We start from the raw sequence: 21,792 nt of genomic DNA on the forward strand, positions 1-21,792 counted from the left end.
CTTTTTACGCTGCAATAAGAATATAAGTGAATATTATTCATGCAATATACTTTAATTAGATTTCACGTCACTACAGACTGTATGTGCCGTAACCATTTTTTTTTCTCTCATAACAATTTAGTGGTTTCTGATTTATTTATAAATGAACTGCAGCAATTAGTAATATAAAGCTAATAAAATAAGCACAAGTATCGGACAAATGCATAAAATCAATGAACAACTAAAATCATTGGCGATCAAGAGCGAAGTTGTAAAAAATTATATCGATTACGCACTTTCTAGATTTACTCACTGTAGGCGTTGGTCTAGTTTTCATTTTGTTCTTAGAGACGATTGATCTGGTTACTCCATTCGGATCATTGCCGCGTGTATTCGATATGTACTGCAATGTAGTCTGTCCTTGTAATCGCGTAAGGGATAACAAAATTTCATTATTCTTTTATTTTCCAAATCAATACACACGCCATTGAAAATTTACGATCGTTTTTACAAAATATAGTCAAGGACCGAGTAGTAATAAATTAGCAGAAAGTATCATAACAGTACATGAAGAATGATTTGAAATGTATACATATTCTAAATAATATAAAATATAAATGTTCTCTATGTTTCCATAACATGTGTGACCTGACCTGACATTTTCAGCTTATGCATTTTGGTTATCAACATTCGTTGCTAGGGTCACTTAATTCAGCCCTACATAAAAAATCCGACAGGATTTGTGCCGTCAATTGTGTCCGACTTGTGTCCGACATTTGTAGCGGATTGTGTCCGGATCTCACAGAAACTGGATACGTTCCGACAATCTGGACTATAAAATTAAGGTTCATCGGGACGCGGGAATAGAAACCGGACACGTTCCGAAATAAAATTTTGGTCATCAAGCCGCAAACCGAGTTCATTTACGACAAAGCCGACTAGGATCCGTTCACAATCTTCTACCCTTGTCTCTCGTGTGGAGGATAACACCGGATTTTGTAGCGGATCTGTGTCGAATCCGACAGAGATCTGTCGTATTTTTTATGTAGGGAGGTCACCTCGATCCATCTTGCTGCGGTTCAATTCTGCTTCGGGGCACTCACCGTCGATGTTCGTCGGATGTTTTTATTTCAGTAAGTTATTTTTTCTCTGGACCACACGCAGTCCTTCGTGGATTATTCACAAATGAGTATGGTGGAAATATATTGAAACAACCTGACCAACGCGATCTGAATTCTGAACTGATGGCCGTGGTTTTACTTCGGTTGCTCAGAAGCGACCGATGCCGCGCGGCGCTCGAAATCGAGTCTCGACGGCCAGTTGGAAACGCCGTGGGAGCTTCGCGCAACGTGGTCAGATGTTTAAGCAATTGCGGTAGAACGCGGCGATAGGCGTAAATTTGACCTCTCTGACGACTTTTCGTCAAATATAATATATATAAAATAAATGGGAAGTACAAGAAAAATCGCAAGCCCTTGTCTTTTCTCAATGTATGAATATAGGACTGAAACTGATAAGATGATTTCACCGATAACGCGTCCGTATACCATGATCATGAACGCATTGGCGAATATCAAACTCTATATGCTTACAAATGAACCGTCGACGAACGCAAATTGAATAGATTTGTATTGTTTAATCGTTTGTTGGTAGTTTACTAGCATCGTATTATAAACTGATTACAAATCAGCGAAGAGCAATCATAGGCAAGAAATTTTTGATATAAAGTATGGACCAAGTCTTATTTTACTACAACACTTTAAAACAGAAGGAAAAAATATTATCGTAATAGAGTTAACAGTCTTTCTTACAGATGTAACTACTTCAAAATGTTTCAATACTTTACGTTTAACTTATGTCTTGAAACTTTTTGATATTAAGGACCTCGACGATTGTTGAGTAGGTGTACTGCAGCATTCGCAAATATAATTTTTTCTGTCAATTGTTCCATACTTGATTTCCACGCATCCTGAAATAGAATTATGCCGTCAATTAGGAACTACATTATCAAGTGCAATGATAATGTAACTGAAAATTTACAGAATCTTCTGTATTTGCAAACAAATTAGTATCTACGATTCTTGAGCGTTGTCTACCTACTAAACGCACTGTTTACATACTCACACACAACACCTAGATGTAATATATCTTTCACGAATATTTTTCTGTCACATTTACATATATTGGACAATAAAATTTTTTGAAATATTAGGAGATCCTCGGAAGATGGTATATGGGCAATTTCTATGTAGCAGACAACATCACAAGGTATTAAAACGTATAATACTCTTCCGGTATTATTATAGCTCTATTTGACAAAATATATTGCATATCATAAAACACAAACTGATCAGCTAAATCTTGACAGCACATGTTAAAGGTTTCTGGCATTCCACATGCATAAACACGCGAAGACACACATCTACTATTACATCACAACACAGGCTTTGTTTCGTGGCACATGTCATAAGCTTTTTCATAATCATCTTAATTACAATAGGAAACTCATTAATCAATGTTTTTAGCTAATAATTTTTTGTTATTAATCCAGTGTAATCAAATTATGTTACGATAAATCGCTAAGGATTGGATAGACTTTTAGGCATAACAGTCAATGATATACTCTACATTATATTCTGATATATAATATAGATCATTTCATGAAAAACAATCACCAGTATTGATGAATAATGAAAAAGCTTAAATTTAATGAAGATTCGTTTCAGTACCTAAGTGCAGATATTTGTCACACGCGCCGCAATGGACTAGATTCGGTTCCAGGTCGAGTCGTTGGGCGCTGTGACAGCGGCTGCAATGTGGGCAGTAACGGCCTTTTCGCCACAGCCTTGTTAACGCACAAATATTTAAGTAGTTAGTGAAGTCAAAACGATACATCGATCAATGTTTAATTATTATCAGAATAAGTAGTAAAGCAAAAACATTTCGATAATCAGCAGCAGTGCAAAAATTTGTTTTTCAAATATGTTAGTAATTGCACAGCAAACAGATGCCAAAGACTGAGCAAATAATCGAGTGGTTCATTGGCATATGACAGAAAGTTTCTTTACATTGCATTGAAAGTTAATGATCATGAGAGAAGTATCTGGACAACTAATACACGATATTTGATGTAAATTATAAATTACAATTGTTATTTTAACCAACTGAAGAGGTTTTTAAAAATAGCAGTGAATAAATAAAACCGAGTTTCAAATTTACAACAAAAGAATGGGAAAATATCAACCTCTATCAGTCTACGCACATTGAATTTCAAAAACATTCCAAACCATATGTTATTGACATAAATAACTGTACCAGAATCGAATCGTAAATACTTTGATGATACATTATAATTGTTTGTTTGATTGTTACGGTATAATTCAGTACTGTTTCGATACTCTCATTCGAAGAGAATGGATATTAATTCATAAATGATGTACCAAAATAGAACATGAATAACTGTACTAGAACAGAATCGTAAATATTTTACTGATACTCTCATTCAAAGAGAATGGATATTAATTCTAGAGTTTAAGCTCAGGCCACAGAGAGCTATAAGCAATTTTTAAATTGTATAGTTTTACCTATTGTTACACCTATGCTTTAGAAGTCTATAAAATATATATCTGCAAAGTTGTTTCAACTTACTTTGAGCATGGAACGCATAGTGTGGAAACATAGACACGTGTGTTTCTCTCGCCTTTTTTGTATTCGTGTTGCCATTGTGCAACGCTATTCCTGTCTGAATTTGCTCCTCCAGGTGTTCGCAGTCCACAGCTTGCACAAACAGCACATTCTCGACAATGCCATCGCCCTTGCGGTACTCGCCTCAGACCCACACAATAAATATGATATCTGTAATTTGAATGTAGACACTCGTTCAAATGAGTCAATTCAATGATGACCACATTCTTGAGTTTACTAAAATTAAACCCTGGTTAGTTTAAAAATAAAGTGAAACTATTTACCCTCGATCGCACATGTCACAGAAGAGCATTTTATCTTCATCTGCAGGATTATGGCATTGATCACATGTCTTGCAATCTGTACACTGCCAGGAGTACCCTTGAATGTGAGGCACCATATCTAGTGTCAAGTCAATACACGATGGGTGAACTGTAAATGACAGAGAAAACCATTTCGCATTTAAAACTATAATCAGATACAATGATATCTAGACAGTCTTAAAAACTGAATTTGCAGTTAACTCGATACGACTCTATAAATTTAATAACATGACCAAACCCTCAACTATGCGGTGGATAAAGAAGTTACATAATACGTAGGATTAAATATAAAAAATATGGAAAAGAAAATTGATATCATTTTTTAATTCATATACTTTCAAATAATTATCATGTCAAATTTCATGAACTCGAAGGTGCCCTTGAAACGAAATGACTATTTAGATGAGTAATAGTTATGATTCTGTAATTTCATACCTAATGTCATTGGTTCTAGCCTATGAGAATACGATGTGTACCTTCTCTGCAGACATACTTCAATCATTTTTACAACAAAGAACATCAATATCACAAGTATGACCAGATCAAATCCCAATAGTACATAACAGACAGTATTCACAAATACAGTTGGCCAATAGACAGAATAGATAGAAGATGGACTAACAGTAAGTACTTTATGTAATATAAAGATTTATCCCAATACTCGATTCTAGCAATGACAAAATGTAACTACTATTCATCTATCTGATTTCTCTTATAATTGTTTTATAACTGTTGCTGACGTATTTCGGTGGTGGAATATAATCAGTTATTGATAATATGGGTACAAAATTACTTCAAGCATCACAGCAGTTGATAGAAAAATTCAGATTTGAAAAACATTAATTTTCTGGCATTCACAATGGAGAGAGTAAGAAAAAAGAACAAAGTGACATATCGTTAGATCGAAACATCTACACACAAAAGTTTGAGAAGATCCTTTTCGTTCATGTGGATTCCATACAAACGTAAAACATCGTGTTTGCATGCAATGTAAGTAGTAGCAAGCAAACTCTGGTTAAGTGTTGGACCTCTGAAACTGTACACCAGTTTTTGTGAATCACGCGACTTGGAAAAAAGATTTACAAATTAGTTAGCTCAATTTCCAGAATTTATCAGGTGAGTCAACTGAGTGGGTAAACTTACCCTGGCGACAATATTTTTTGTCCTCAAAACGAAGAATCAGTATGAATCAAATATTGTTCAAAGATGCAGTCACCTGGGCTGAGGAAATTGAAATCTTCGGTATATCAGTAAAAGGATCGTGGACCTTTTAGGCATTTCTTGCCTAACAAATATTCTTTGTAAACATTGCTATAAATAATCTGTAGTTGTATTCAAATTAAGTCAAATACAAAGTCACACTGAACCATAGCAAATCTAACTACTTCTACGACATCACAATTCACCTCACATACATTTCCAATTTCATGACAGTGTCATGTTACAGTAGCAATATAGAAAAATTAGTTAGATCATTACAGTATGTAATATCTGTCGTATGCTACCACATGTACATGGTGTTAATTTGAATCTATAAAGTTAATGATGAGGTCATTTAATTTTTTTTATAAAGCTTATAGAAAATATGAAAAAAAAAAAAAATCAAATTGCCAAGTTTTATTCAACTCAATAAATTTATGTAATATACTACATCACTTCTAAATTATAGTATCCTAAGTCTAATATTTTTTAAATAATTCTATGTTCCACTTTTCACGGTAATAAACCAGTCACACATTGCATATTATGTTTCCAATGAAACGAAATCCCACCATTAGGAACAATTACTCTACTCAATGTGTGATCTAATATCGTAGAATAATATGTTCAATAATGCCAAATGAAATTGTTAAGTCTTCTTCATAAACTTGTGCAATCAAATTTTTTAAGTCGACAGTAAGTCTGGATCCTTTCATTTCTGATGACTATATAATTTTTCACGTACCATTTCCATTACAAGTACCACACTGTATTAGTACTTCAGCCTTTCCATGTTTGTTTAAGTGTTTTAAACACATTTTACACTTTAAGTTTTTGTTATCTTCCTTGTGGGCGCCCAACTCCATATCAACTTCATCGATCGTCGATTGGGATTCTTCTGTGTCCTGCGTTCCTTCGCTAGATGATGAGCTGAAAAGGATCTAATTAATACGAATCGTCGGTCTTCAGTAGTATTCACTTAGAATAAGTTAATAAAAGTCATTTTGCTAACCACTACATGGCACGAAATTCTTCTAATTCTTTACGCACCTAGAGTCATCAGAGGATGAATCGCTATCGCTGTCACTCTGTGATCCCTCAGATTGACTGTCAAACTTACGTTCATTAGGTTTCATCGGACCATAAAGAACAGTATTCAATGGGTAATACCTCAATTCAGCAGGTGTATATTCTCTATAATAATCTGTGTATTGTCCAGGTATCAGAGCCACAGGATAGTTACTAACTTTACGTTCCGTGTCAACTTTTTGTTGTTTTTTAGGTACGTGGATGGTGAAACTTTGTAAATCTAAGCTATACTTTCTAGACTCTTTTCGAGCTTTATTGAAATTAACGTTCCAAGATAACGCTGACTGTACAGCCATTTCTGCAAGATCTATGCGATTTCGTTCCGCATTTGCAGCAGCTGTTAGTTCTTTTTGCTTCTTTGAATGTTCTTTAGCTTGTTTTTCGCGCATATGCTTACGGTACTCTTCATACTGATCTGGAAAATCGCTGCACATGACATCTAACACTTCCGTACTGCATATTGCTGTAAGTCCTAAATATGAACGGAGATGATCTGATTAAAACCTCAGCTGATATGAGTAGTTAAATAATGAAAACATGTTTTCTCAGGCATAAGGACGCATTTCTCAGGATAATACGCGCAGATACAATTGAATATGCATAATAAGGGATGTAAAAATTGATAAGTAATTTTACACTATTAATATTGAAACCTGAAAAGTTATTGGTCAAAGTCTGTTACAAAAAGGTAGTGGTTATATACATTTTTATCGTTTATCTGTACAGTTTAAAAATATTTCAGCAAAATTAGGTTCAAACTTACCCATATCGCACATAGCTTCACTCACTAAACAATTTTCTCTGAGGTAATTTCTTTCCTCCATTTCTACCATTCTACGCTTCAAATCTGGGTACTTTCGTTTAAATGACTTCACTCCCAAGTATTGTGAAATTTGTTCCTGTATCATAAATGTTTCTCCTTTTTTATCAAGAGGCCATTCATATTCAGCAATTTTGTCAACAGTAAACGGTCCTTCGTCAGGATCAAAGTTTATTTCCATTCTTCGATTCTTCACTTTAACTTTTTCAGATTCTGTAGTGGCAGTGCTCAGCACGCTGCCTTGAGATTCCTCATTGATTACAGTTTCTACAACTATAACACAATATTTACTTTAAATTATTTTGGTAGTAAAATGTCAATAGTTGAGTAAACAATATAGCATTCAAAGTACTGATTTACAGTTATATTGAGTACGAGGAAACGATATTTGTGGCATTAAGCTCCACTTTTATTTGACCATAACTGTAGTGTATCTCGATGTGTAAATTTGTTTAAAGATCATAAAAAATAGCCCAATTTTTCTAGAAATACCAATTATTCCAATCAATAAAATAATATTATTTTTACAGATGATAGTATAATAGTATTTTCAGTCTGTATCCATTTATTACCGCTCGTATTTTCATTTGGAATTCCAAATCTAATAAACATTAATTACAAATTTTTAGAGAGATCTGTCGATTCATCTAAATGCATAAATTCTAATTGAAATAAGTTACAAATAATTTTACGTATTATGGTCTGCACTCACATTCTCAAAGTATCATTTGAGTGCACGTATGGCAATGTATTATTTGTGAATTTATTTTTAAAAATGTGCATGATAATTACTTTACTTCTGTGAATAATTTTTAACCTTGTCAAAACACTCCATGACGGCTATTTTATATTCGGGAATATAGAAATAAGACACGAGAAAATGCTCTATTTTTAGATATCCCGGTCGGAGGTACACTACCACATTTATATTTTAGAGACCGGGTACTTTTAATGACTCTTAACGAATCACATTGTCAAAACAGATTCCAACAAATGCAACACAACCCGAAATATGTTAAAGTTAGGTTTTTTTAATATTTATAATCTTCAAATAGATACAAAGCGATGAAAACACACTAGGAAAATTGTGAAACTAATCATTTTGCGAGTCTCTGAATGTTGCCAGATTAAATGAAATGTAATGTAAATACGCATTTAAGTTGTTTGTCATAAACAATAAAAATAAAAAGAATCACGATAATGTATAATGAAAAAAAATATTGATAAGTATTACAATAACATTGTTGAGAAATTACCAAATTTAACACCATTCTATAGTATTTATACCACAATCTCACAATTCATAAAAGATTTGCTTTTGTCATATATACGAGTAAAGATTCAAAGCAAAATTAATTGAAATCATCTACAAAACTTGACTGGATTGAGAATCTTATTATTATTATTATAAAGTCTCGAATTTTCTAATAAGAATATACGATGAAAGTTTTACCAGGTATGGAGATGTTTCTAGCTGGTGTTTGCGATCGCGAATTGGACTCTGCACTCATTCGGGTTTCTTCATCCATCACCTGTACTATTGAAATTGCTTCACTTTTGCTACTTGTTTCGGGTAGTTTTATCGAAGGTGTTAACCAATTTTGATGCTCAGTTGTTGTCATGTCTACAATAATGTTTTTGCTTTCGTGAATGGCAGATTTTGGTCCCTCAATTAACTGATCAGTATTCAGCTCTGCGGTAATGGTCTCGGATCGCTGCAATATTTCAGATATCATCACAGCTGTTGAATCTGATGTATTGACATTTGATTGAACCATCATGCGTGCTTGAGGTATAGGTTCCAGAGGCAACACCGCAGATAATTGTTTCACAGCTTCGGTTTGAAGTCTTAGTTTTTTCTGTGGCTCTGAAAAGCCTTGCTTTACTATCGTTTCGGATAATAATCTCTTGCGATCTGTTGGACTCTGTTTCAGAGCTCTGTATAGTTCCGATGTCTGTGCCATAACTGCTGGAATAACTCTTTGCTGAAACGGGTCTATTAAGCTCATTGTTGATCTTTCAATTTCAGTTAACGGATCCTCCAATCGAGGTATTTTCCCAATAGCACAATCTATTCTGTCCATTTTTCGCTTTCCTCTTCCTAGATTAAAAAACAAACTTTGATCACAAAAATCCATAGCAAATATCACTTCGCTATAACATCTGCAATTTTATTGCTGAATTACACTCTTATAGGAGTCAGCAGGTAACTCGGAAACTGTACTAGATGTCTTGACTATTAATATACGTAAATCACACCTCTAAAAAATATCAAATTCCACAGGAAAAATGCCGGCCTTCTAAAGGTTAATGATTAATTTCTTGTAAGTATCTGACGTGATTGATTAGACTTTTGTTAGTTATGAAACATATATTCATTCGCATAGGAATCTATCATTCATAAATAATATGCCATGTATAAGCTCAATGAGAAATTGTACAAACCTCTTCCTCTACCTCTTTTTGGCGGAGCATAACTCTTTTGACTCCTGCAAGTTCGTTTCGGACGGTCGCTCTCTCTATGGTCAATTCCAAGTGGATGTGGCATATTGTCTAAAGCCAATGGGTCTTGTGGAATAATTTGTCGCATCAGTGGTTGCCCAGGTGGTAACGTTGATCTTTTCGGTCTGCCTCGTTTTCTAGGTACCTTGACTTCTTGTGCCGCTACCTTGACTTCTTCTATTATCATAACATCCTGACTTGAATTGGAGTTTTCATTAACAATGATTAACTCTGGCCGATGCTCAATAATTTCACAATCCGAATTCGGCGGAGAGCTAGCTGCATTTTTGCGTAAGATCTCTTTCAATTTTCCACTCATTGATAGATCAGTGGGTTTAGGAGATGAAACATGAGTGATACTTATTTCTTGATTAATCACACTCATTTGTTGTCGGCTAATTGCGCTCGTTTTTTTGTCTAACATCATCTGCTTTTGTTCTCCAGACATAACTGGTTGAATTGTAACTTCAGGTAATCTATGCGACAATTTAGCTTCTAGTTTACTTTTTTTTACATCCACCGAGGAAATAGTAACATCTTGACATTTTGATGGAACTTCCATGACATTGTCTACTTTTTTATGAAGCATTTGAATCGGTTCAATTGTCAATTCAGACCGATTACCGTGTATGATGCTTGAATGACCAGTTTTAAAAATCCTCATCTGAGAATCCTTAGTGGGAGATGTTGGTTCTGTACGCTTGTAATGTGTGCCTGGAATACTTTCGGAATGATCTTGACTTTTTGAAGGCATTTCGCCGAAAGAATCTTGTTTTTCATTAGCAATTATGGTAGGATGCCCTGTCTTTGACAATTTAATCTTCATTTCTATTGGAAACTCCATTTCCTTGCGCTTTTGTGAAACTTCGTGAATGTTTGACAATTTTTCTTTCTGCTTCATTGCAGATTTTTCTTTTTTGTCAGGCTCTATTATAGATGCATCTCCTGTTTTGGATAATTTTATTTTCATCCCGAGAGGAGATTCTGTTCTTTTGGGACCTTCTAGCGAAGTATGATATTTTTCTGCACGTTTTAGGTGGGCCTCCTTGGACTCTGGAGAAACTTCAGGATGTATTATAGAAGCATCTCCAGTTTTTGATAACTTGATCTTCATTCCAAGTGGAGACTCCAAGGACTTAGATCCTTCTTGGCAAATTGACGGATGTACTCGGCCCGCGACATTATCCTTAGGTTCGTTGAGAAATTCTTGTTTTTCTGGGTGTATGATCGATGCATCACCAGACTTCGATAATTTGATTTTCATGCCTATGGGAGATTCATTTGGTTTTGTAACTTCATACGCCGTTTCGTAGATCTCAGCATCCGGCAGTGACGATTCTTGATACTCTTGTGGAATTTCTAAAGGCATTACAGTAGCTTCGCCACTTTTCGTTACTTTAATTCTCATTCCAATAGGAGAGTCTGTTCGTTTCTGGATTTCCTGTACCTCCGATTTCTCTCTATATTTCGTTGCTGTTAGTTCTTTATTCTCGTCAGATTCTTGTTTATCGGGATGAATGATTGATGCATCTCCAGTTTTTGATAATTTGATTTTCATACCAATCGGAGATTCGACCCGCCTTGTTATAGCTGCAATATTTTCCATTTCGTCTCTGGCTTCTTTGAATTCTTCCGCTGTTTCAGATTTTTCTGGTTGTATAATAGAGGCTCCCCCAGACTTCGAAAGTTTAAATTTCATCCCCAGAGGGGAATCCGTTCGTTTTGGATGATCTTGATTAGAACTCAATTTATCTCTGGATTTTGATGAAGAATCTTTCGATTCCTCGCAACTTTCTGTCGATATTATAGATGCATCACCGCTCTTCGATAATTTGATTTTCATACCAATTGGAGATTCTGTTCGTTTTGGAATCTCAGTTTGAGTTTCACATTTGTCTCTATACACGCATTCATCTGAAACTTCTTGTTTCTCTGGTTGTACTATCGAGGCATCGCCACTTTTAGACAATTTGATTTTCATTCCTATTGGAGAATCTGTTCTTTTTGGAACATCTTGTCCACTATCAATTTTTTCTTTGTTACGTTTGGGGGTCAATTCTTTTGATTCATGCTGTACTATAGATGGACCCCCGGTTTTCGAAAGTTTTATTTTCATACCCAGTGAGGACTCAATTCGTTTTGGTAAAACCTCATCAAACTTGTGTTTACTTTCTTTAACCTCGTCAGTTAGGTCATATTTATCAGGTTGAATGATTGAAGCATCGCCTGATTTCGATAATTTAATTTTCATACCAATATGAGATGGGGATAGCATTGCATCCGTGTGACGCTGTGTACTCTCATCATAATTATCATTAGAAATTATCGAAGGATGACCACCTTTTGATAACTTCAACTTAATTTTACCCAATTTTTGACCAGGGCTATCTTCTGGGTTCGGAGAGTTTGCTGCTGATCGTATCTTGGGACTTTTGGGTGATCTCGGCTCACTGCAATCAGCGATAGCAGACTTTGCTATTTTCAAAATTATTCGTGGGGAACCAACATTTTCGAAATCATGTTTCTCAGAATCTTTTCTTGGAGTGTCTGCAATTCTCGGCTCGTTTTTGTCTCCACCTATTGGAGATTCAAGCATTTTTTGATACATACTTTTAGAGTCTACCTTTGAATCCCTTTGAATAAGCAAACTTGTTTTCGGAGTTGTAGGTGTATCTAATATTCTCGGAGTTATTTCGTTAGATGGTATTTCTATTTTGGGTGGTACTTTCAATCTCTCTTCTAGAATTGAAATCTTAGGCATCTTCTCCGATCTTCTAATATTATTTTCAGGTAATTCCAGGATTTGACAATCAGCAAATTTTTCCGAAGTCGATGCAAGACTTTCACCTGATCTGTCGCTCCAACTGGGGGTCTCCGCTACTGTCAGAAGATTTTTCAGCATCTCTGAATTATTTTCTGATACAAGATTTTCAGTAACATCCAATTTCAAAGTACTTTCCGAAGTTTTACTCAATTCTGCAGCTATTTTCAACTTGCGTTCATTTTCCAACTTGGCTGCCTCAGAAATAATTTCTGCTTCTGATATAGCTATTGAATTTGGCTTAATTTGTTCCAATTCTACAGGTAGTTCCAAAGTACCCTGACAAACTTCTGTTTCTGACAAAAAAACACAAGACTTATTCTGTTCCGAATTCTCTTCTACAATGTCTTCAGTTATTTTAGGTGACAAGAGTAGTGGAGAATCTATTGTTTGCTCCTCAGATTCTTGTAAGAATTTTACAGCACATTCTAATTCAGAAATTTCTGAACTTTGTTGTGAGGTATCAACATTGTCTTCTGACGTATGGCAAAGAACTTTAGATTCTGCTGCATCGTCAGTATCAAACAATACCTCGTCTGGTAGATCAATTTTGACATCACATGCTCGTAGCACTGCACATTCAATCAATTTTTCCTCTTCTTGTTTCAATGGTAAACTTATTTCAATACCTTTGTCTACATTCAGATTTTCTTCATCTTCTGTTTTACATGCTCCACTTATACTTGCCATACTTTGATCGACAGATGAAATATCTTTGGGAATGGAACTGTTACTAGCTTTTAGCTCTTGTCCGTTGTCTTCTTTGAACTCATCAGCATTAATATTTTCATCATTCCTTTCTTGTATATTATCTGCGAGCTGTATATTTTCAATGTTTGTTGAACTTATGATAACATCAGTTATATAATTAGCTTCGTGTGATACACTTGATGTTTGACTCGAATCTTCAATGAAACATGTTTTGTTCATTTCTTCTAGCAATGATACAGGTTGATCTTTTATTCCAGAAAATTCGTCTGTTTCTACTTGTTCGATTCTTAATGGATCAGAACTCACAATAGATGATGGAGATAAATTGCTATCGGGTAATATTTCCAAATTGTTGAAGTTTTCCAAGGGTTGTAGGTCATCTTTTAATACAGAATCAGCTAACTCATCAATCAAAATTTCATCAGCCACTGCTGTCAATTTATCCAATTCTTCAATAGGCTCACATTTTAAATCTTCGTTCACCTTCTGTTCATATTCTATTAAATCAGTAGACTGCAGGGTATCTGAAACAGATTCAGGTATCACCTTAAATACATTTCCTTCAGATTCAATACCTTGTAGATTTCTGTCCAAAATTTGATTGGATTTCGAATCTTCAATGGAGCAAGGAATACCAGTTGTGACCTCAGGATAGCTGGCCTTGATATGTTTTGTTGGAATTAAGTCTTCTTCAAGTTTCTGTTCGTTTTCTAATAATTTTGACTCATTTTCTGAACGTTCAGATATGCTGTCAATTGCTTGTATTTCTTGCATGCTAATTTGCGAGTCACAAATTTGATCTACTGGATGTTCTGTTAAAATTAAGTTAACTTTGGATTGTGTTTGGCTTGAGTCCTCAACTAATTCATCACTCGAAAGAGCATCCACAGATTTACTAATAATCAGTTCAGCTTCAGACTGAGACTGAGATTTTTCACCCTGAATTTCAGTGCTGTCCAGTTTTTGAAGCGTTATGGTAGGAGATAACTCTTGACACTGTACATCGTCATCTCTTAATGAAGTTTCAGAACTATTAATTGCTTCCTGCTGTATTTGAGGAACATTCAAGTTATCACTTTGTTCTTTTTTTGATTTAATATTTACTTTGCTCTCACATTTATTATGCTCAGGACCTAATTCTGAGCAGCCGGCAATTTCAGGCCAATCCTGCATTGTACTAGTTTCTGAGGCATTTTCCCAATCTGCAAGTGATACTACGCTCGCAATAACGATCTCACTACATGACTCTTTAATATTTTCAATTTCTGCGATCTCTGCTTCATATTTGTCAGATGTATCTTTTATCTGTTTATTTTCTGTATCAATTGGCAATACAGCGATTGATTCAGTTTCTTCTGATTGATGAGATTCCTTATAGACTTGTTTTGTTGGAACATCATCTTGGCAAATTTTCGAACACATAGATATGGTAGAATCCACTGTTTTTGCTTCGACAACCTGACTGATGTTGAGTGATTCGTCAGTAACCTCTGGTTGATAGGAGTCACCTTTGCAGTCAACACTCTCCAAGTTTGATATTTCAACGTTTAATTCATTAATATCTTCAGATATTTCTACTTTTGAGTCTGGTGCATTTTCCATTACTATGTCAATGATTTCAGAACCAGCTTGTGGCTCTACGTCACCTTTACTATCTTTTAAATTAGCATCAAGAAGATCAGAATTTTTCACTTCTGGAGAACAGTCTCTTTGTGAAATCAAGTTTTCCTCATTTATCTGTGAGATAACAGCGTCAACTTTTGCTTCGACAAAATTTGTTTTTTCAGCTTGACTAAATTCCTGGGATGATTGTAACTTTTGCACCTCATTTGCTTCCACAATATCACATGACGGAATTTTGATTTCTGTACAGTTTTCATCTCCTGACTGCGTTAAGTTTGTATTCGAATCTTCTATTTCCTCTGGCTTCTCCTTGTTCGAATCAACTGATATGTCATGCTCAGTTGCCGATATGTTATTTTTTAACTCCATTTGGCTTTCTTGAGTAATTGGTGATGTATTTTCCGTCAATGTTTGCTGTATTTGACCATCTTTTTCAGTTGCACATGGTTCAACCTCAACTGTTTCTCCGTCTTCTTCAATGCTTGAAGTGTTCTTGGATGTGCTACTGGGTTCATCTTCATATTCCTTTTCTTTGTTCTCTACAGATTGTATGATTGGAGCAATACCCTCAAAAATTTTCGTATCAGCTACCACTTGTTTTGTTGTTTTCTCTTCTATTGTCTCTGGAAGTTCTTCAACTTCCAATATTTCCCTGCATTCTTCATTTGTCAAGACTGTTTTTTCAGGTGCCGTAGCATCAACACTTTGGTCATCTTCACTATGTAAATCTTGACTAACTTCTACAGGTGAAGTGGAGGTTTCAGAAAAATGTTTGACAAAATTATCAGCAGTATGTGAATGTTCTGAACTTGATAACGATGTTCCAAGACTTTGCGAACTACTCAATTCGCTATTATTATCCGATGTGGATTCAGGGAGTATGATTTCTTTTTCAATTTCTGTGTGTTCAAACTTCATTTCCAATTCAACTTGTGTTGCATTTTTTGATCCAACCTCTGGATATGTCGATATGATGGTAGATGACGTCTCTGACACCTTGATTGGTTTGGGATTTTGTACAGATAAGTTTTCCATTGGCAGGACTATCTTTGCACTCGAGTCCAATGATGTGATATTAGTTTCATAAGGTTCCACTGCTTCGTCAATCAATTGAACATCTATGGGAATCTTTTCTTCAACCCCATCTGGACTGCTACTTGTTGCTAGCTTCAGGATCTTATTCCCTGTCGGATCCTCAATTGTTTCAAGTTCAGACTCCAACGACTTATCTTCCACATATGGAGTTTCTTGCAAACGTTTTTTTTCTGAGTCGATCAATTCTTGTGCCGACGCAGTAGTCGTTTGCAATGGATTACTCGTATCGTCAATAATACTTGAATCTGGCAATAAAGATATTTTGCAAAACTGACTACTTTTCTCTGTATTTTCCTGACTATGCACATTTGTTTCTGCTCGTTTTTCCTGTTCATTAGCATAATCGTCAATAAGATTCACAATTACTTGTGATTCGATAATTTGATGTAAATCATTGTTTTTTGTGTTATCTTGTAGACCAGCCAAAATCTTATGCGTGTTACCAGGATTTTCTTTGTCCTCCAATGACTTACATTCTTGACCAATTGTAGTAAATTTTGTAGAAGTACTTATTGGTATATCGGAGTAATCATGCAGTTCGGTTTCGTTGTGCGAAGTTTCTGTTAAAACATCTCTAGAGCTGACTTCCTGCTCAGGCTCGGTAACTTGCATAGTTTTTTGTTCTTCTATAATGGATGATGGAAGACGAACATCTGTGATAGCAGGCAATTCATCTTTGTCGTCAGTTTCCTGAGAGTCTTCAGAAATGTAAGCTTCCCCAATGAGTTGTAGACTCTTAGAAATACTTCCCACATTTGTAAGTACATCTGATAGCTTTTTATCCATGGAATCGTCAGAGGCTATTTTGCTCTCTAATTCAGTATTTGCAACGCAACCCTCACTTTTCATTATGGTACAGGTATCAGTCTCTGGATTTTCAACAGGCACTGCAACATTATCATCACATTCCAATGGGTCTGTATGCTTGTCATTTTTTTCATCATTTAAATTTATTTGAATACTAGGTGAAGATATCTCTGATGGCTTTGTTGCAATTTCAGGAAGAGGTGTGCTAACAATCTCGCCCACAGGGTTTACAGTTTCAATTACACAATCAAATTTTATACTGTCGATGTCGCTAGCTTTTTGTTCCTTTATACGAGATATGTTATTTTGAAAATCTTCGTCAAATTTGTTTATAGCATGAGTAGCGGAGCAGCGTGAAGGTACACCTGCATTCTCAGTCTTCGGTGTGGGCTCTGCTTTTGTTTGTTCACACTCGTTACTTAGTTCATCCAAAGTTGGCGTAACATCTTCAGTTTTAGTAGTAACGTGAACATCCGTTTCGACAACAACTTTGTCTTCTAAAATGTTTTTGAACGATAAATCTTCAGCTTTTATAACATCTGGAGAGTTTTCATCGGAAGCAGACTTATTGCTAATTTTTCTATGGGCGATATTTTCTTCTGGCGGCTCATCCACTCTCAAATCTTTTATACAACTTTCTTCGATGAGGCTTGAACTTGGCTGTTCAGCTGGTGACAGTGATGTCAGTTGAGTGAAAAGTTCTTCAGTAAATTTAATATCTGAACTTTCTCCAGGGGCTTCATTAGTTGCAGCAGAGCTTGTTTCACGCTTGCAGTCAGTAATAATTTCTGAAAGAGCAGCTATTTCACTTTCCAGCGTAGACTCAACCGCTTGTTCTGTTTGCACACCTATTATATCATTGATATCCATTATACTCAGTGCTTCTGTATCGTATGTTTCAGAATCGCTGTCTATACAGTACGGGGCATAACGGACCGCTGAATCTTGTTTGGTGGTGTCAGCTGACGTTGATTCTTTATGATCATCTTTAGAGCCAAAGAGGCCCATTTTTGAATCCTCGGACATCGTTCAACTTGCAGGATAACCAAACTGCTACATTTGTTTTCCATACATGTTTTGTTGAGTGTTAGGTTAGTTATTCAGTTTTTTAAATTCATGTGTAAAAACCTTTTTTTTTATTCGATACTATTTGCACGCATTACTAAAAAAAAATATAACCACACTTTCAGTTTCAAATAATAAAGTTTACGGTTTCATATTTCAGGCCCAGAGTATTTGGCAGTTTCTTGGATCCAAACATCACTTTGCCCATTCTTACGAGAATCTCTTATGCTTCAACATTTTTCACTCAACAATGTCAATTTTATAAATGACCAGTGTAAACTCAGTACGAAATTTAACTGCTCATTATTTGACGCTTGACGCTTAGAGATACGTCGTTTCACTGCAATGCACTGTACGATTGTTTGCTGAACACACGCTGACAGTGGCCACTCCTAACGTGCCTACATCGTTCATGGTTGAGGCTCGTTTACAATAGACGGCAGTACGGCTTGCGTCATAAACCGATGAAACGGAACCCTGAGGAGTGAAAGGGCGTCGTACAGTAAAGCCTACAGTAATGCCAAAAAGACCGAACGGAAAACATGCTCCCACCTGTGTGGTAAGTGGGGTAACTGCAAAATCTATCGCGAAATTTATTGATGCTCGAACATTTTTAGATGCTGCTAAAGGCGTGTTGACACGGTGCTAGAAATCGGTCCGAGTTCTCGGACCGAGAAAAAGTTAACCAGAACTCGTATCGTGTATACACGAAACTCGGACGTAAATCGTGGATCGATAACGCGGATGAAAAAATGGATCGCGTCCCATTATTCATCCGCTTTCTCGATCCACGATTTACGTCCGAGTTTGCTGTATACACGATACGCGTTCTGGTAACTTTTTCTCGGTCCGAGAACTCGGACCGATTTCTAGCACCGTGTCAACACGCCTTTAGCAGCATCTAGCTAAGTTACTAAACTGCTATTTGGTTTTGCTGAGCTTATTGCTGCCCATGAATCCCATCTTATTTGTCATGTTAGGTGTCCGCAGGGCATTAGCCCTTTTCAAAGTTCCGGTTCGTAGCGTATTCCGGCGGCAAAATCAGGAAGCTGTTCAGAACTGGGGCTGGGAACAAATCCAGCAATGCTTGTTCAAATTACGCAATGTCCCAACTAAGGCTGCCGATTTACACTGGTAAATAGGTAATGATTTCGTCGTTTAATAAATCGAGTCGTGCCAATTCAAGCCCAATGCTTGCAATATGACGGTAAATTTGCAGGAGAGATATAAAATAGATCAGACTATACGTTGACTGAAGGTCTGATGAAGACAATTTTCCACTGTTCCCAACCAAGTTAATATGTCACAAGAGTTAGTAGGAATATGGCACTGCTATTATCCCCGCGCCCGTCGACCTCTTTAGTCGTTTCAAAACAAATGCTAGCTGCTTTGGCAATCTTCAGTCCTCAGACCACCTTTATTGCCAACGTAACCGATTCGGCCGCAAATTAGCCGTCCTCTAATTGTTATCCCTGTGTGTAAGTATCACATGAGACACTAGTTATTATTCACTCATCGTTATCAAAATTGAATATTGGCAAACAACGTTCTGCCTTAAATTTAAAGCGTATGAAGTGTGCAATAACATAATTCTTTAATGTTTGTGATTTGTTCAATTTCGACCACTACAATGGCACTTCGCTACGGTAAATATGCTCTGTATTATCCACTGTTTTTATAATGCTCAGCACAGCCGAGTACTGCTGGTCGGTAACCGACCTGCATTTACCGTCCAGGGTATCTTCAAAAGTAATTTCAAATCGTCAGAGGGCGCTACTAAACGAGAGACACGTCAAACGGGAGTCCAGAGATAAGGGGTATAATCATAAGGGAAGAAGAATTTCCAACCTAGGATAAAGTTACAAAATTCTTCTCAAAAGTATGTTTTCAACTGATCCGTGGACCGAAGGTATGTAATCTCATCCAGTTTGGCCAAATTAGCTGTATCGGGCTCAAACATTGGTGGTAGTTCTGGCGATGTCGCAATTTCTTATCATTGCCAACTCATTTATTCAGGCTCATCTAGGGTTAGTGGGTAATTCTAAAAGACTGGTACAGCTAGCTTGACGCACGAAAGTCCATAAAGCTGTGAACTTTTTCACATATCTCCGGTCAACGTTTTCACTGAGACTATTATTATCTAAGGGATGCACAGATTTTGTTTATAAGACATCTGGTGGCCAATAGTATGCTAAACCAAACCTCACATCTCATTTGCACATTCGATAGGGCCAAGTCCAACCACTTGTATACAAAGGTATTTTGCATCACGAGTGAATGTAGCTCGATGTAATTGTAATGAAGGATGGATTTCTCGAATCCCTCGATAGATTAAATTCAATTTCGGAAAGATAATCCTATCGTATAATGTAACGAAGGTAAGATTGATATTACCTAACCATTTGACCAAAAATTCCTAATTGAATGTTGACCAACTGAAGTCATTCGTTTACCAATGATAACAAATTGCCGCGTTTGGTTTCCTCCAATCACATAATTAACAAATATCTCCACATCAAAATTGAGATCCGTTGATTTTGTGTTTCCATAATTTTAGACAACTTCGGTCCCATCTTATTGCATACACATACTGCTCCAATTCTTCCTGTTTATTTTGTACATACCAACCAATGCGATCTTAAATTGCAGTTAAGTTGCAAGTCTTTGAACGGCGGAGTGTACAGCAAGTGACGATGTTACGATTCGTGTTTAAGTATCGTAATAATATCGCTTTATTTTTCCTGATCAACCTACTTTTTTGTCGCCGATATTACAGCGCTTCACACGTGCAGCAACTTTATTAGGAACGTTCGTATCGCACATATGTATGAGAAGACAGCCCTCTGCCGTTTTCGTCCAGCTTTATTCTGCTATTTTGATGATTTATATGTTTATGGTGGGCGTATGCGTCGGCGGACGTATACATAACGTATACATATTACGATGTTTGACGATCCGCACGCAGCAGCGACTTTAAGTACGATAACGGCTTTACAACGGGCGGGGCGACGCGCTGTCTGCGCCGTCGAACGCCAAAGGAGCCCAATGCAACGCACGGGCAAACGGGCGAATGCGCGAACTGCGGGCTAACCGGCAACGGGCCCGAAGCCGAAGGTAGGCCCAACGATCCGGCCGGCCGGACTCCCGGGTCTCCGGGGCAGCCGTCGAGCCAGCCTGCGAGGGCCAGTCAGGGCCAGCGCTGCCTCTCGCGTTAATATATTTATTCCCCGGGGGCATGTACATACCTACGCGCCAGCTGGTGCTCGCCAGGGATACCTTCGTACTTTTTAACTTCCAGGTCAACGATAATTATTAGTGACTACGCCGTTGAGGAGGAATAAAAATAATCACTTCTTCGTATTGTGCGTTTAGCTTGGCTCGGTTAAGGATTTGTATTGACTCTTGCTGTTTTCATACTCATTGTTGTCCGTATATGTTTCAAAAGCACTGACCGAATCGACTCTTTCCAATTATCATGCCTGTAATAACCATGTTGTCAAACGGGTAAATGCGTTTTACTCTAATGCGTGTACCATATATCCGTGTCGTTTACACCGCACCGGGCGACTTCCACGAAACATTTAGGATTCCGCTTATCGATCGCAGTTTCTACTTTTCACACCGTGACCGAAAACGTGTTACGGGAATCAATCAGCAGCACGTGCCAAAGATCACGCACGATTATGATACCAAAATTGGTATTTAATATCTCTTCGCACCTCGTGTCTTCCAACTAATGAGACCGATTTTAAACAGTGAGATGAATTAAGAGCTGATTCACACCTAGGCTATGTTATTTTCCGTAGGCGGTGTGCATAGCATTCCCATACACGTCTGACTTACTCAAGGTATAACTACAGGGAAACGATCTATACTCAACTTTTTTCAAAATATTTAATTTTCGCAGAAGTCTACGGCGTATAATGTTAATCAAGAGTTTTTCCCCCACGAATAATATGAAAAAACATTCTGAAATTAAGAAATCTAATACTCCGCTATGCGTGTGATTCGGACGAGATTCTCACGATCCATATGTGCCGTGATTACCAGTAACCACGATTCACGTATGGATA

General features: G+C 36.7%; 1 protein-coding gene across 4 annotated transcripts; it reads right to left on the reverse strand.

Moving 5' to 3' along the window:
* Positions 1 to 313: 313 nt before the first annotated feature.
* LOC124299734 (uncharacterized) lies at positions 314 to 18,064 on the reverse strand. Of its 4 annotated transcripts, XM_046753040.1 has the most exons (9): positions 9,541 to 18,064; positions 8,549 to 9,196; positions 7,039 to 7,368; positions 6,237 to 6,747; positions 5,932 to 6,116; positions 3,948 to 4,095; positions 3,628 to 3,834; positions 2,709 to 2,824; positions 314 to 1,948 (listed from the first exon to the last, which is right to left on the reverse strand). In XM_046753040.1, exons 1-9 carry the CDS (start codon positions 17,678 to 17,680, stop codon positions 1,833 to 1,835), a joined length of 10,401 nt encoding a protein of 3,466 aa, XP_046608996.1. In that variant the 5' UTR covers positions 17,681 to 18,064; the 3' UTR covers positions 314 to 1,832. The 4 variants fall into 4 exon arrangements, 3 of the variants coding, with proteins under 3 accessions (XP_046608996.1, XP_046608997.1, XP_046608998.1); XM_046753041.1 differs by lacking the exon at positions 2,709 to 2,824; XR_006907053.1 differs by lacking the exons at positions 314 to 1,948; positions 2,709 to 2,824; positions 3,628 to 3,834 and adding an exon at positions 5,130 to 5,271 and having other exon boundaries at positions 3,958 to 4,095.
* Between the last annotated feature and the right edge of the window lie 3,728 nt (positions 18,065 to 21,792).

This window comes from Neodiprion virginianus, chromosome 3 (assembly GCF_021901495.1).
Source record: "Neodiprion virginianus isolate iyNeoVirg1 chromosome 3, iyNeoVirg1.1, whole genome shotgun sequence".
Taxonomy (NCBI): Eukaryota; Metazoa; Arthropoda; class Insecta; order Hymenoptera; family Diprionidae; genus Neodiprion; species Neodiprion virginianus.